Source organism: Copadichromis virginalis, linkage group LG19 (assembly GCF_057382275.1).
Source record: "Copadichromis virginalis isolate Kocher_CV1m ecotype Utaka linkage group LG19, C_Virginalis_male_GT1.1, whole genome shotgun sequence".
In the NCBI taxonomy this organism is placed as follows: domain Eukaryota; kingdom Metazoa; phylum Chordata; class Actinopteri; order Cichliformes; family Cichlidae; genus Copadichromis; species Copadichromis virginalis.
Genome location: NC_140636.1, coordinates 6188634 through 6201772, shown reverse-complemented (window position 1 = coordinate 6201772; position 13139 = coordinate 6188634). Strand labels below are relative to the sequence as shown.

The following is a 13139-nucleotide window of genomic DNA, read 5'->3' as shown; positions in this document are numbered from 1 at the left end:
TTGGAACACACCCTCCGGTCCCCCTTCTTAAAGATGGGGACCACCACCCCGGTCTGCCAGTCCACAGGTACTGCCCCTGACCTCCACGCAACATTGCAGAGGCGTGTCAACCAGGACAGCCCTACAACGTCCAGAGCCTTCAGGAACTCGGGGCGGACCTCATCAACACCAGGGGCTCTGCCACCAAGGAGTTGTTTAACTGCCTCAGTGACCTCGCCCCCGGAAATTGGCGGGTCATTCCCCTCATCCCCAGACTCTGCTTCCTCCTCGGAAGACGTGTCAGTGGGATTAAGGAGGTCCTCGAAGTATTCCTTCCACCGCCTGACAATTTTCTCAGTCGACGTCAGCAGCGCTCCGCCAGCACTATACACAGTGCAGGTAGAGCACCGCTTTCCCCTCCTGAGACGCCTGACGGTTTGCCAGAATCTCTTCGAGGCAGTCCGAAAGTCTTTTTCCATGGCCTCTCCAAACTCCTCCCACACCCGAGTTTTTGCTTCAGCCACTGCCCGAGCCGCATTACGCTTGGCCTGTCGATACCTGTCGGCTGCCTCCGGGGTCCCACAGGCTAACCAAGCCCGATAGGACTCCTTCTTCAGCCTGGTGGCTCCCTTCACCTCTGGTGTCCACCATTTGGCTGGAGGTGTGCGTTGAAGATCTTACTACCACACACCAAATCCGGTTGTTGATACTTCCTGGCTTGTGTAGCCACTAGGTAACAAAAGCTCAACACTGCGACCTAGCATCCTGGAGCACTTCTGTTGTCTTTTGTACGTGCTTCTGAGTTTTTACGTGTTTTGGGGTTTGTACGTGCTTTGTCTCTAAGGGCCACCATAAATATACTTTATTTATTCACTCCAAATAAAATGTAATAAATAAATCATATAATACAAAAAAAACTATTTACATTTTAAACTTTTAACTATTTAAATTTTCAGCTTTTTCCTTTTAAACAAATTTAACGTGAAACAACACAAAACACTGCAAACCACAACACAATTAAATATAAATTAAAATATTAAAACCAAAAAGAAGATGCACATTCTCTGTCATATGGGCCTGCATGATTTCTGAATCCTTTATCATCCGCAACTGAAAATAGTGGATAATTACTATACCTTTCTAATGTGACGTTGTTGTCCCTTGCTCTTTTTCTCTCTGGCTCTGTTCCTGTGCTACTGCGAGTGTAACTAACGCCCCTCCCCCCCTCTGCCCAGCGCAAAGTACAGGCCGCGTGTGCGGAGTTTAGCGGAAAAAAGGGCGAGAGAGAGGGTGAGAGAGGGTGAGAGAGGGTGAAAAAACAAACCTCACGGCTCCCAATAAGGAGCTGGCTCGCCTCATTCACTTCAAAGAGTCTGCTCTAAGAGCCATTTCGTTCGCGAACGACCCATCACTACTCACTAGAGCCGTGAGAACACCAGACTCCCGGCAGATCAATAAGCTGTACCTGTACGTCCAGTGGATGATGATCTGATTAGTCGACTAATCGCAAAAATAATCGGTGACTAGTCCACTATCAAAATAATCGTTTGTGGCAGCCCTAACTACTGCCTTAAAGGTTTATCACCTTTTTAGTGTAAACTTTGAATGGTAATCAACATTTGGCTCAAAAAGATCCTTTGTGAGCAGCAGGAGAGCTTTAAACGATGTTTGTCGGTGCTTTGTTTGTGGGACGTTGGTAGAGCATGTTCTCTTGCAATGCCATGGAACAACACCGTGTGCACATTATACAAAAAGTGCACTTAAACTCAAACAAAAACAGAGTGGCACTTCAGGAAGCGTGAGCTCAGATCTTTTCAGATCACCCTTAAAAACAGTGCAAAATGTCACAGAGGCCTCCGCTGCTTCAAACAAATGATTCTCTGTAACTCTTTTACAAGTATGATGTGAAAGCGAGCCCAACATGTGTGCCTAGGTTCTATATGACCTTTGCATTCATTTTTCACTTTTTTGTTTTACCGTTTTAGTGACTTTAAAGCACATCATCTGGAATAAAATCTTTAATCAAAGAATGGGTATATGAGTAGATTACTGTGCAGTGAAAACTGTTGTTGACGTTTTAGCCGCACAGTGAGCCTCGGTTTACCTCCTGCTGTGGATGTTAATGTTCTGCTCTGTATGGATCTAGGTTCATGTAAAGATGGCTGATGAGGCGGTCTGTGTTGGCTCCGCCCCCACCAGTAAAAGCTACTTGAACATGGATGCCATCATGGATGCCATCAGAGTGACTGGAGCACAAGCTGTAAGTGAATGACATGACTTGCATATTCATTTTGTGTATTTAGCCCAAGTCGATGACCCGAGAACCTGATGCCACAGGTGCATCTACTGACAATCTTATAGGAGTTTGATTCTCAGTGACTGCATCCTTAAGGTTAGAGGTCAGAGGTCAGGTTTTCTGAAAATCTTGTGAATGGAATACCTTAAGAACAAGGTGATGTAAAATTTTGAAATTCATACGACAGGTGCATCTACTAGGAGGCAGAGGGGGGTAACTCTGGGTCCGAATCGACTTCTGTCTTCATGTTAAGATGAAGATGATGCTTTTCTGTATTCCAAAGAGTCATTTTGTTTTTCAGTTGAAGCTCAGATTTCCTGCAGTGTCCTCCGTCATGTTACAGTGGGGCTGCAGAGAGGCTTTTATGTTGATGATGTAGTTGCTTACACACATGTATGAGTGTAATTTGTTTTAAGTTGTTGCCTCCAAAATAAAAGGGACAGGCTTGTAATGTATGTTTTATAAAACAATGCAAAGTACAGTGGGTGAGTTTATCAAAGTGCTTTTTATCTAACATTCACACTCTGTTGAACACATCAGAGAGAAACTAAGGTTCAGTGTCTTGCTCTGAACCACCTTCTGATTATTAGATGAGCTGCTATGCCTCCTGAGCTACAGCCACCTGTTCAGTGGCTGAAAGGGGACAAAGTGCATGATGTATACCTATTTGCATTGGAGTCCTACGGCCAGGAGTGTCCAGGCCGTTAACATGCATTCAGACTTGTATTGACAGTCCTGCTAGAGTCTCCTTCTAGGTCAGATGCAGTAATACTGTTGTGACTCTTTTTGATGTCAACAGCTTTTAATTCATAAGTACAATTAAGCAATTGTTTTTTGCATGAAAGGAGTTTTCTTCCAAACCCCCTTTAAAGTATATTTGGGTTTGAAAGTGTGACTTTTTTCTCCTCTCTAAGGTTCATCCTGGTTATGGGTTTCTGTCTGAAAATAAAGAGTTTGCAAAACGACTGGTGAGTTATGCAGTGAATTACTTCTCTCTCAGCACAAAGTCTGTTAGGAGTCTCATGGTACTTTGTCTTGTTGCCAGGCAGCAGAAGGTGTGGCATTCATTGGCCCAGACACCCATGCTATCCAGGCGATGGGGGATAAAATTGAAAGCAAGATAATTGCAAAGGCTGCCAAAGTCAACACTATCCCAGGATTCGATGGCGTTGTCAAGGTAGGGCCATCAAAACGGCAATGCATGGAAACGCGAAGGCGTTTGCTAGATCAAGTCTGAGGGCTGTTCATCGGCTGTGTCATGGTTTTTGTTTTTCACTAATATTTTTTTTCCAATTAATAGGTTAAAGCTAAACATGTGAGTGAAGTTGGCCCCCACCTTCTTCAAATCCAACAAAGTGGTATCAAAAGTTTGTGCTACGTTTGTGCTGCAAAAAGTTTCGTTTGTGCTAATATCATTTTAAAGATATTAATAAAAATTTCTAGAGGTCATCAGAGGTCAACCAGCCCCCCCACATTACCCAAATCAAACAAAATTGATGTCAAACGTTTGTGCTGGTTTGTGCTGCAAAAATATTTGTGCTGCTAACATTTTAAAAATTTTAATAAAATAACGTCTTGATGCGTGCTTAATCATCCAGGTAAGTCAATCCCAAAAGGTTGATTCTGTTCATCTGGACATTTTCAGTTGGAGAAACGTTTCGTCATCATCCAGGTGACTTCTTCAGTCTCAGCTGACTGCAGGTTTCCAACCTTATAAACACATGTGAGTGAAGTTGGCCCCCTACCTTCTTCAAATCGAACAAAATTGATGTCAAACATTTGTCCTGCAAATGCAGGTTATGTTTCCCTAATTTTATAAACAGTACATGTACAGTGAGAGATGTTACATCCCAGTCACGGAAGCGTTGGAGGTCGTTCATAAGAGATCACAGGATCAAATCGTAAATGGCCTGTATCTGTATAGCGCTTTACACATCCAGTCATCCACACACTGGTGATGGCAGCTACATTGTAGCCACAGCCACCCTGGGGCGCACTGACAGAGGCGAGGCTGCCGGACACTGGCGCCACCGGGCCCTCTGACCACCACCAGTAGGCAACGGATGAAGCGTCTTGCCCAAGGACACAACGACCGAGACTGTCCAAGCCGGGGCTCGAACCGGCAACCTTCCGATTACAAGGCGAACTCCCAACTCTTGAGCCACGATCGCCCCGGACAGTGTGTGGAGATCCCTTGCCAAAATCAGTACCGCCGTTCCCACATGCCTCCAACATCATTACTGTACCCAAGAAGTCATCTACCTCCTGCTTTAAGGACCAGCGTCCTGTCAAACTCACCTCCATCATTATGAAGTGCTTTGAACGGTTAGTCATGCATCAAATCAAATTATCGCTTTCGTGAAAACGCTCAAGTGATGATGGAATCAACTGCCCCTCACTCAGCCCTCACACATCTGAACACTAGAGACTCATATGTCAGAGTGCTGTTCATAGACTTCAGTTCAGCCTTCAGCATCATCATTCCCCAGCAACTGATTCATAATCTGGATCTGCTGTGATCAGCACCTTGCTGTATAACTGGCTGCTAGATTTCTTGACAGGAAGACAGCAGACAGTACGGGTCGACAGCAACACCTCCAGCCCAAGAGCACAGAATACGGGGGCTCCCCAAGGATGTGTGTTGAGCTCCCTTCTCTTCACTCTGCTGACCCACGACGAGATCTACTACAGGGGTGAAGTTAACCATCTGCCAGAGTGGTACAGCAACAACAACCTGTCCCTGAATGTGGAGAAGACCAACAGCGACTCTACTTCCTCTGCAAACTGAGAAGCACAAGAGATTCAACCCCCATTATGAGCACCTTCTACAGAGGCACAGTTGAGAGTATCCTCACCAGCTGCATCACTGTGTGGTATGACTCCTGCACTGGGTTCTGCAGGAAAAAATGACAACGGGTAGTGAGAGCAGCTGCACCTGCCTCATCTGGAAGGTCCTCTCCATTACAGGTGACTCCACTCATCCCTTCAGCAGTGTCTTCAGTTTGCTACCATCAGGAAGGATACTGAAGAGCCTCCGGGCCAGAACCAGCAGACTGAGAGACAGCTTCTTCTGTCGGCAGCCTCGCCTCTGTCAGTGCGCCCCAGGGTGACTGTGGCTACAATGTAGCTGCCATCACCAGTGTGTGGATGACTGGATGTGTAAAGCGCTATACAGATACAGGCCATTTACGATTTGATCCTGTGATCTCTTATGAACGACCTCCAACGCTTCCGTGACTGGGATGTAACATCTCTCACTGTACATGTACTGTTTATAAAATTAGGGAAACATAACCTGCATTTGCAGGACAAATGTTTGACATCAATTTTGTTCGATTTGAAGAAGGTAGGGGGCCAACTTCACTCACATGTGTTTATAAGGTTGGAAACCTGCAGTCAGCTGAGACTGAAGAAGTCACCTGGATGATGACGAAACGTTTCTCCAGATGAACATAATCAACCTTTTGGGATTTACTTACCTGGATGATTAAGCACGCATCAAGACGTTATTTTATTAAAATTTTTAAAATGTTAGCAGCACAAACAAAAATTTTTGCAGCACAAACATTTGACATCAATTTTGTTTGATTTGGGCAATGTGGGGGGGCTGGTTGACCTTTTGACCTTTACCTTTTCATTAATATCTTTAAAACAAAGGCAGCACAAACAAAACTTTTTGCAGCACAAACGTTTGATACCACTTTTGTTGGATTTGAAGAAGGTGGGGGCCAACTTCACTCACATAAGCTAAACTGGATTTTTGCATCTATAGCAAATGTTCAAATGTTAATATTTATGGCATATTTTTCTTGTCATTTAAAAAAAATTGTGCAATTATTTTGCTGTGCTGTAATACGATTCAATTATGTTTAACCATTTTAACAATAAAAACCACGACGGTGTTACATTTTAAAGTCACGTAGTTCTAAAAAAAACAGCTAAAAATTGCGTTTGATCAGCGAAGCTTCTTCAGAAAGTCTCCTTGCACATCACTCTAACCTCTTAATGTTTCAACGCTTGGCTTAATACTGCTCCTTCTCCTCTGCATTCACTTTAGTGTGATGTGTGCAGTCCATTGTGATTCTCATAGAGGTGTTACGAACCTTCATGTTCAGGCTGAGGGAGGAATTCAAGTTGGCAAAACCTCATTTTTGGAATTTAAAGATTTTGTCTTTGAATTTTTAATTCCACGCTTTAAGCTTTAAAGTTCTGAACAGGATGTAAACAGATGATAAAATTATATTATTCCCTTTGTTGTGAAGATGAAATGTGATTTATTTATCCTCAAAAAGTTGGTTACAGCAGCCAGATCATGAAAAACAACCTAGTAAATTACAATATCACAACACAGAGCTGAGACTTTGATCAGCTGTGCCTCAGTTAAAATAGGAATCATTTATTTCTTCAGACTTCTCAAAGTTTGCTTTGCTGATCTGTTGCTCAGCACTTTAATAGTTCTGCACCTCTTGCAATAAGTGCAGCTGTGAAGGTGATTGCTGCTGTGAACAAACCGCATGTATTAATAGTAATGGATCCATATATTCATTTGCCCTTAAATACTTTGTTTTACTCCTCGCCTGTGTCAGACTGCAGAGGAAGCTGTGAAGATTGCACAGCAGATTGGTAAGTCATCGGTTTTTCTGTGTGCTAAAAGTTTACAGTAAACTTTAGTGATGACAGGAAGAATCTTAGTGAGTTTGTTTACTGCAGACATGATCTCCCACACACGTGTTCCTGGCCCACTCGAGCTGTTTACTCCTATTTCTGATTATTTTTTAAATGTATTTATTTATTTTTGTTGAATTGCTGTCAATCATCACATCTTCATGGAGCTGTTACCAAAAGATAACACATTTATTATGTTGAAAATATCATTGTAGGAAAACTCAATGTGCTAAACACAGAAGCTAAAGATGTAAACGCTGTGTAGGTTTACGATATCTGAAGAGATGGAACAGATGAAAGCAGAACTCTCAGTGTGGGAATATAAAGAGTCCGTTTTACTCCTCAGTCTTAAAAGGCTGCTGGGGTTTTGCTGAGGATGATGTCTAAGCTGACATCCATCAAGGACGACACCTCCCACCCCTGCATGAGACTGTACGAGCACTGAGCAGCTCGTTCAGCAGCAGACTTTTACACCCGCAGTGTAGGAAGGACTATTACACCCGCAGTGTAGGAAGGACTTTTACACCCGCAGTGTAGGAAGGACTTTTACACCCGCACTGTAGGAAGGACTTTTACACCCGCAGTGCAGGAAGGACTTTTACACCCGCAGTGCAGGAAGGACTTTTACACCCGCAGTGTAGGAAGGACTTTTACACCCGCAGTGTAGGAAGGACTATTACACCCGCAGTGTAGGAAGGACTATTACACCCGCAGTGTAGGAAGAACTTTTACACCCGCACTGTAGGAAGGACTATTACACCCGCACTGTAGGAAGGACTTTTACACCCGCAGTGTAGGAAGGACTATTACACCCGCAGTGTAGGAAGGACTTTTACACCCGCAGTGTAGGAAGGACTATTACACCCGCAGTGTAGGAAGGACTTTTACACCCGCAGTGTAGGAAGGACTATTACACCCGCAGTGTAGGAAGGACTTTTACACCCGCAGTGTAGGAAGGACTATTACACCCGCAGTGCAGGAAGGACTTTTACACCCGCAGTGTAGGAAGGACTTTTACACCCGCAGTGTAGGAAGGACTTTTACACCCGCAGTGTAGGAAGGACTTTTACACCCGCAGTGTAGGAAGGACTTTTACACCCGCAGTGCAGGAAGGACTTTTACACCCGCAGTGCAGGAAGGACTTTTACACCCGCAGTGTAGGAAGGACTTTTACACCCGCAGTGTAGGAAGGACTATTACACCCGCAGTGTAGGAAGGACTTTTACACCCGCACTGTAGGAAGGACTATTACACCCGCAGTGTAGGAAGGACTATTACACCCGCAGTGTAGGAAGGACTATTACACCCGCAGTGTAGGAAGGACTATTACACCCGCAGTGTAGGAAGGACTTTTACACCCGCACTGTAGGAAGGACTATTACACCCGCAGTGCAGGAAGGACTTTTACACCCGCAGTGCAGGAAGGACTTTTACACCCGCAGTGCAGGAAGGACTTTTACACCCGCACTGTAGGAAGGACTATTACACCCGCAGTGCAGGAAGGACTTTTACACCCGCAGTGTAGGAAGGACTTTTACACCCGCAGTGTAGGAAGGACTATTACACCCGCAGTGTAGGAAGGACTTTTACACCCGCACTGTAGGAAGGACTATTACACCCGCAGTGTAGGAAGGACTATTACACCCGCAGTGTAGGAAGGACTATTACACCCGCAGTGCAGGAAGGACTTTTACACCCGCAGTGCAGGAAGGACTATTACACCCGCAGTGTAGGAAGGACTATTACACCCGCAGTGTAGGAAGGACTTTTACACCCGCAGTGCAGGAAGGACTTTTACACCCGCAGTGTAGGAAGGACTATTACACCCGCAGTGTAGGAAGGACTATTACACCCGCAGTGTAGGAAGGACTTTTACACCCGCAGTGCAGGAAGGACTTTTACACCCGCAGTGTAGGAAGGACTTTTACACCCGCAGTGTAGGAAGGACTATTACACCCGCAGTGTAGGAAGGACTTTTACACCCGCAGTGCAGGAAGGACTTTTACACCCGCACTGTAGGAAGGACTATTACACCCGCAGTGTAGGAAGGACTTTTACACCCGCAGTGCAGGAAGGACTATTACACCCGCAGTGTAGGAAGGACTATTACACCCGCAGTGTAGGAAGGACTATTACACCCGCAGTGCAGGAAGGACTATTACACCCGCAGTGCAGGAAGGACTTTTACACCCGCAGTGCAGGAAGGACTTTTACACCCGCAGTGTAGGAAGGACTATTACACCCGCAGTGTAGGAAGGACTATTACACCCGCAGTGTAGGAAGGACTATTACACCCGCAGTGTAGGAAGGACTATTACACCCGCAGTGTAGGAAGGACTTTTACACCCGCAGTGCAGGAAGGACTTTTACACCCGCAGTGTAGGAAGGACTTTTACACCCGCAGTGTAGGAAGGACTATTACACCCGCAGTGTAGGAAGGACTTTTACACCCGCAGTGCAGGAAGGACTTTTACACCCGCACTGTAGGAAGGACTATTACACCCGCAGTGTAGGAAGGACTTTTACACCCGCAGTGCAGGAAGGACTATTACACCCGCAGTGTAGGAAGGACTATTACACCCGCAGTGCAGGAAGGACTTTTACACCCGCAGTGCAGGAAGGACTATTACACCCGCAGTGCAGGAAGGACTTTTACACCCGCAGTGTAGGAAGGACTATTACACCCGCAGTGTAGGAAGGACTATTACACCCGCAGTGCAGGAAGGACTATTACACCCGCAGTGCAGGAAGGACTTTTACACCCGCACTGTAGGAAGGACTTTTACACCCGCAGTGTAGGAAGGACTATTACACCCGCAGTGCAGGAAGGACTTTTACACCCGCAGTGCAGGAAGGACTTTTACACCCGCAGTGCAGGAAGGACTTTTACACCCGCAGTGCAGGAAGGACTATTACACCCGCAGTGTAGGAAGGACTTTTACACCCGCAGTGTAGGAAGGACTTTTACACCCGCAGTGCAGGAAGGACTTTTACACCCGCAGTGCAGGAAGGACTATTACACCCGCAGTGCAGGAAGGACTTTTACACCCGCACTGTAGGAAGGACTATTACACCCGCACTGTAGGAAGGACTATTACACCCGCACTGTAGGAAGGACTATTACACCCGCACTGTAGGAAGGACTATTACACCCGCACTGTAGGAAGGACTTTTACACCCGCAGTGTAGGAAGGAGCGCTACCAAAGGACATTGTGACCAGCAGCTGTCAGACTCTATTACACAGTTTAACATAATCTTACTCATCACCTGTTTAATTGACATATCACATGTTTGTAATTGCTGATACTCATTTGCATCTTGTTTGTACACTGAATATTTCACCAGGATCATTCATACCCCCCCCCCCCCCCTACACACACACACACACACACACACACACACACACACACACACACACACACACACACACTACTTTAGGTCTATATTCCTCCTGCTATAAGAGCTGTGTAACACCCACAGCTGTGTAATAAAGTTTCATTCTGTTCTGTTGCCTGACTGTGAAAAATGCACCTTTGCAGTTGTTTTGTTTTGTTGCCAGGTTACCCTGTGATGATCAAAGCTTCTGCAGGTGGAGGAGGGAAAGGAATGAGGATTGCTTGGAACGATGAGGAGACGAGGTATTGTACTTGGTCACGTGCTCAGTATACACGAGCCCATCAGCTACTCTGTCAGTGCGCCCCAGGGCAGCTACAGTGTTGCTATCACCAGTGTGTGTGTGACTGGGTGAATGACTGAATGTAGTGCTTTGGGGTCCTTGGGGACTAAGTAAAGCGCTATACAGATACAGGCCATTTACTATTTTTTAGTAAATACACACTCAATTATGTGTTGAACAAAACGTAGAAGTAATTGTTTTTATTATTACAAGCATTGCTTATGTAGTAATGACTTAAAGTACTCTACCTCAGGTAATACTGTACAGTCTTATATTGCAAATATAAGGACTAAAGCTACTGCTATTAGCTCGTACGTCTGCAGCTTATGGAAGATGCTCGTGCAGCGTCTTCTGCTCACATTAGTTAAACTCTTTGATCTTAAGTAGCTCCAAATACCACAGTTAAAATACTATTGCCCCAAACACTGATTCAGCCCCTAGTTAAACTAGTGGCCAGAAATGTGTGGGCCTTTTCCACTAGTAGCTGCTTGGGTCAGTTCAGGTTTGTAGGGTTTTCCATTAGATGGTAGTACCTGGTACCAGGCCGGAGTCTCCCATTGTCATGATGTTTGTTGTTTTGGCAGCGTTGCTTTAATGACCCCAAGCAAATGGTACTCCACTGTAATGGAAAACAACCAGAACAGATGGAGTGGGTGCTAGTGGAAAAGAGGCATTAGTGAGCTCTGAAGTTCTTCCAGAACACTATACAAACTCATTGGATAACCTAACAACACAAGCAGTTATATTATACGACATTAAACAGTCCAGGTCTTCCTTTTTGTTTCGTCCCCGTGTGTTTTACAGACGTTAGTCAAAATCACCTGTTGTTGCTAAAGTTATTCATTCAGCTCCTTGTGCTCTAAACTGAAGCTTATTTACTTACTTAACTGTTTTCCTGTTGTTACTTGTAGACCAATGGAAAGTCTGTATTTGCTCTTTAAAACTGCTGTGATCTGTGGGTGTGCTGTTAACAGGGAAGGTTTCCGGTTCTCATCGCAGGAGGCAGCATCCAGCTTTGGAGACGACAGGCTGCTCATTGAGAAATACATAGACAACCCCAGACATATAGAGATTCAGGTATATCGACTGTCTACACTGATCTCCTTTAACTTTGATGGATACATGAAAGCCAAAAGAGCAAGCGGAGGTGACTCTTTGATTCCTAAACTCCTCGTCTCAGCTCTAGATTCACTGAAATAGAAACAAACTGCACGACAGTCTGTTCAGTCGAGTCGAGAGGAGGCTGTTACCTAACAGCTCTCACAAAACGCCATCTCACAATGCACCACGCAAAGAAGCTCGAAGAGTCAGAAGGTCACACTGCTTCCTGTGAGTCAGACATGCAGCAGGCCTGCACTAATAAGACCGTGAACAGAGCGAAGCGTAGCCTAACGACTCTCCCTCTCTGCTGAGACTGCAGACGGGAGGCAGAGTTTGGCTGAATCCAGCCTGAAAAGTTCGTAGGTCACAGCCGTCCACTCTGAGTGACAGGTTCTGATGTGGGCTCAAACTATTGGATCCCAGTGTGCAGCGCTTAGGAATGCATTGAATGAATTAAAGGTTTTATGCCACAGCTGCCCTAAATGAACAGTGTTGGTATTTAACAAAATCATTAACACATAATATTTGTTATTATGCAACATTTTACAAAAACCTGAAAAATAGGAAAACACGTGATTATTGTTTGACTAAGATGCTGAATGGTTTTCTTGCATTCCTGAAGAGAAACATGAGGATCACTGTACCAGCTCACATCTGAGGATCCAAGTGTGAATTTGGTGTTTTTTATTTTAATAAAGTTTTTAGATTTCAAAGAATAATTTTCTGGACTTTCTAACATGCAGGCATGTTCAGCGACATGTGTAAACCACATAGTGTGTTGACTTGAAAACCTGTTTCAGGTGTTGGCTGATAAACATGGAAATGCTCTGTGGCTCAATGAGAGGGAGTGCTCCATCCAGAGGAGGAACCAGAAGGTAGTGGAAGAGGCGCCCAGGTTAGTGAGACGTTTTTGGGCTTCGCAGTTATTTGTTTCTGTAAAGAACCCACGACAGACCCGACGACATCTTTATTGACTCGGTTGTTGTTCACACAATCGACTCAGTCGGCTGCAGCTTTCCAGCTCACAGCCCGACTCGCATCACAACAACGATGTACTGACAGACAGCACAGCCTTTGTGCCGGCGAGGCGTGATTGCAGATGCCGTGCAGGTGCGTCCATCTTCCCTGCAGCGGCACCGCAGACCACGCCCCACCACAGCTTCAAATGGACATACAGCAAGTAAATAGTAAACAAACTGGTTGTTACATGGCGCTTTTCTGCTCACTCAAAGCGCTTTAATTAGTTTTTACTCATTAGTCAATTAGTAAAACATGGAGATGAAACATGGGGAGATTAAAATCTTGTCATTAAATGTCAGCGGTCTGGGAAACTCTGTTAACGGTTAGAATTATGACTGAACTAAGGAAGGGGAGGACACAGATATTTAAATAATGAAAGTACTCCCCCTGCTGGAAAGAAG

The 13139-nt window shown here is 45.0% G+C and overlaps 1 protein-coding gene across 1 annotated transcript in view; it reads left to right on the top strand.

Annotated features, from left to right (window-relative positions):
• pcca (propionyl-CoA carboxylase subunit alpha) overlaps positions 1-13139 on the top strand; it is a 33042-nt gene that overhangs the window by 5611 nt on the left and 14292 nt on the right. The window contains exons 5-11 of the mRNA XM_085440788.1: positions 2126-2239; positions 3190-3243; positions 3321-3452; positions 6862-6898; positions 10501-10579; positions 11592-11694; positions 12519-12613. Coding sequence (XP_085296914.1) covers positions 2126-2239; positions 3190-3243; positions 3321-3452; positions 6862-6898; positions 10501-10579; positions 11592-11694; positions 12519-12613 — 614 coding nt within the window. The remainder of the gene's footprint in view (positions 1-2125; positions 2240-3189; positions 3244-3320; positions 3453-6861; positions 6899-10500; positions 10580-11591; positions 11695-12518; positions 12614-13139) is intronic.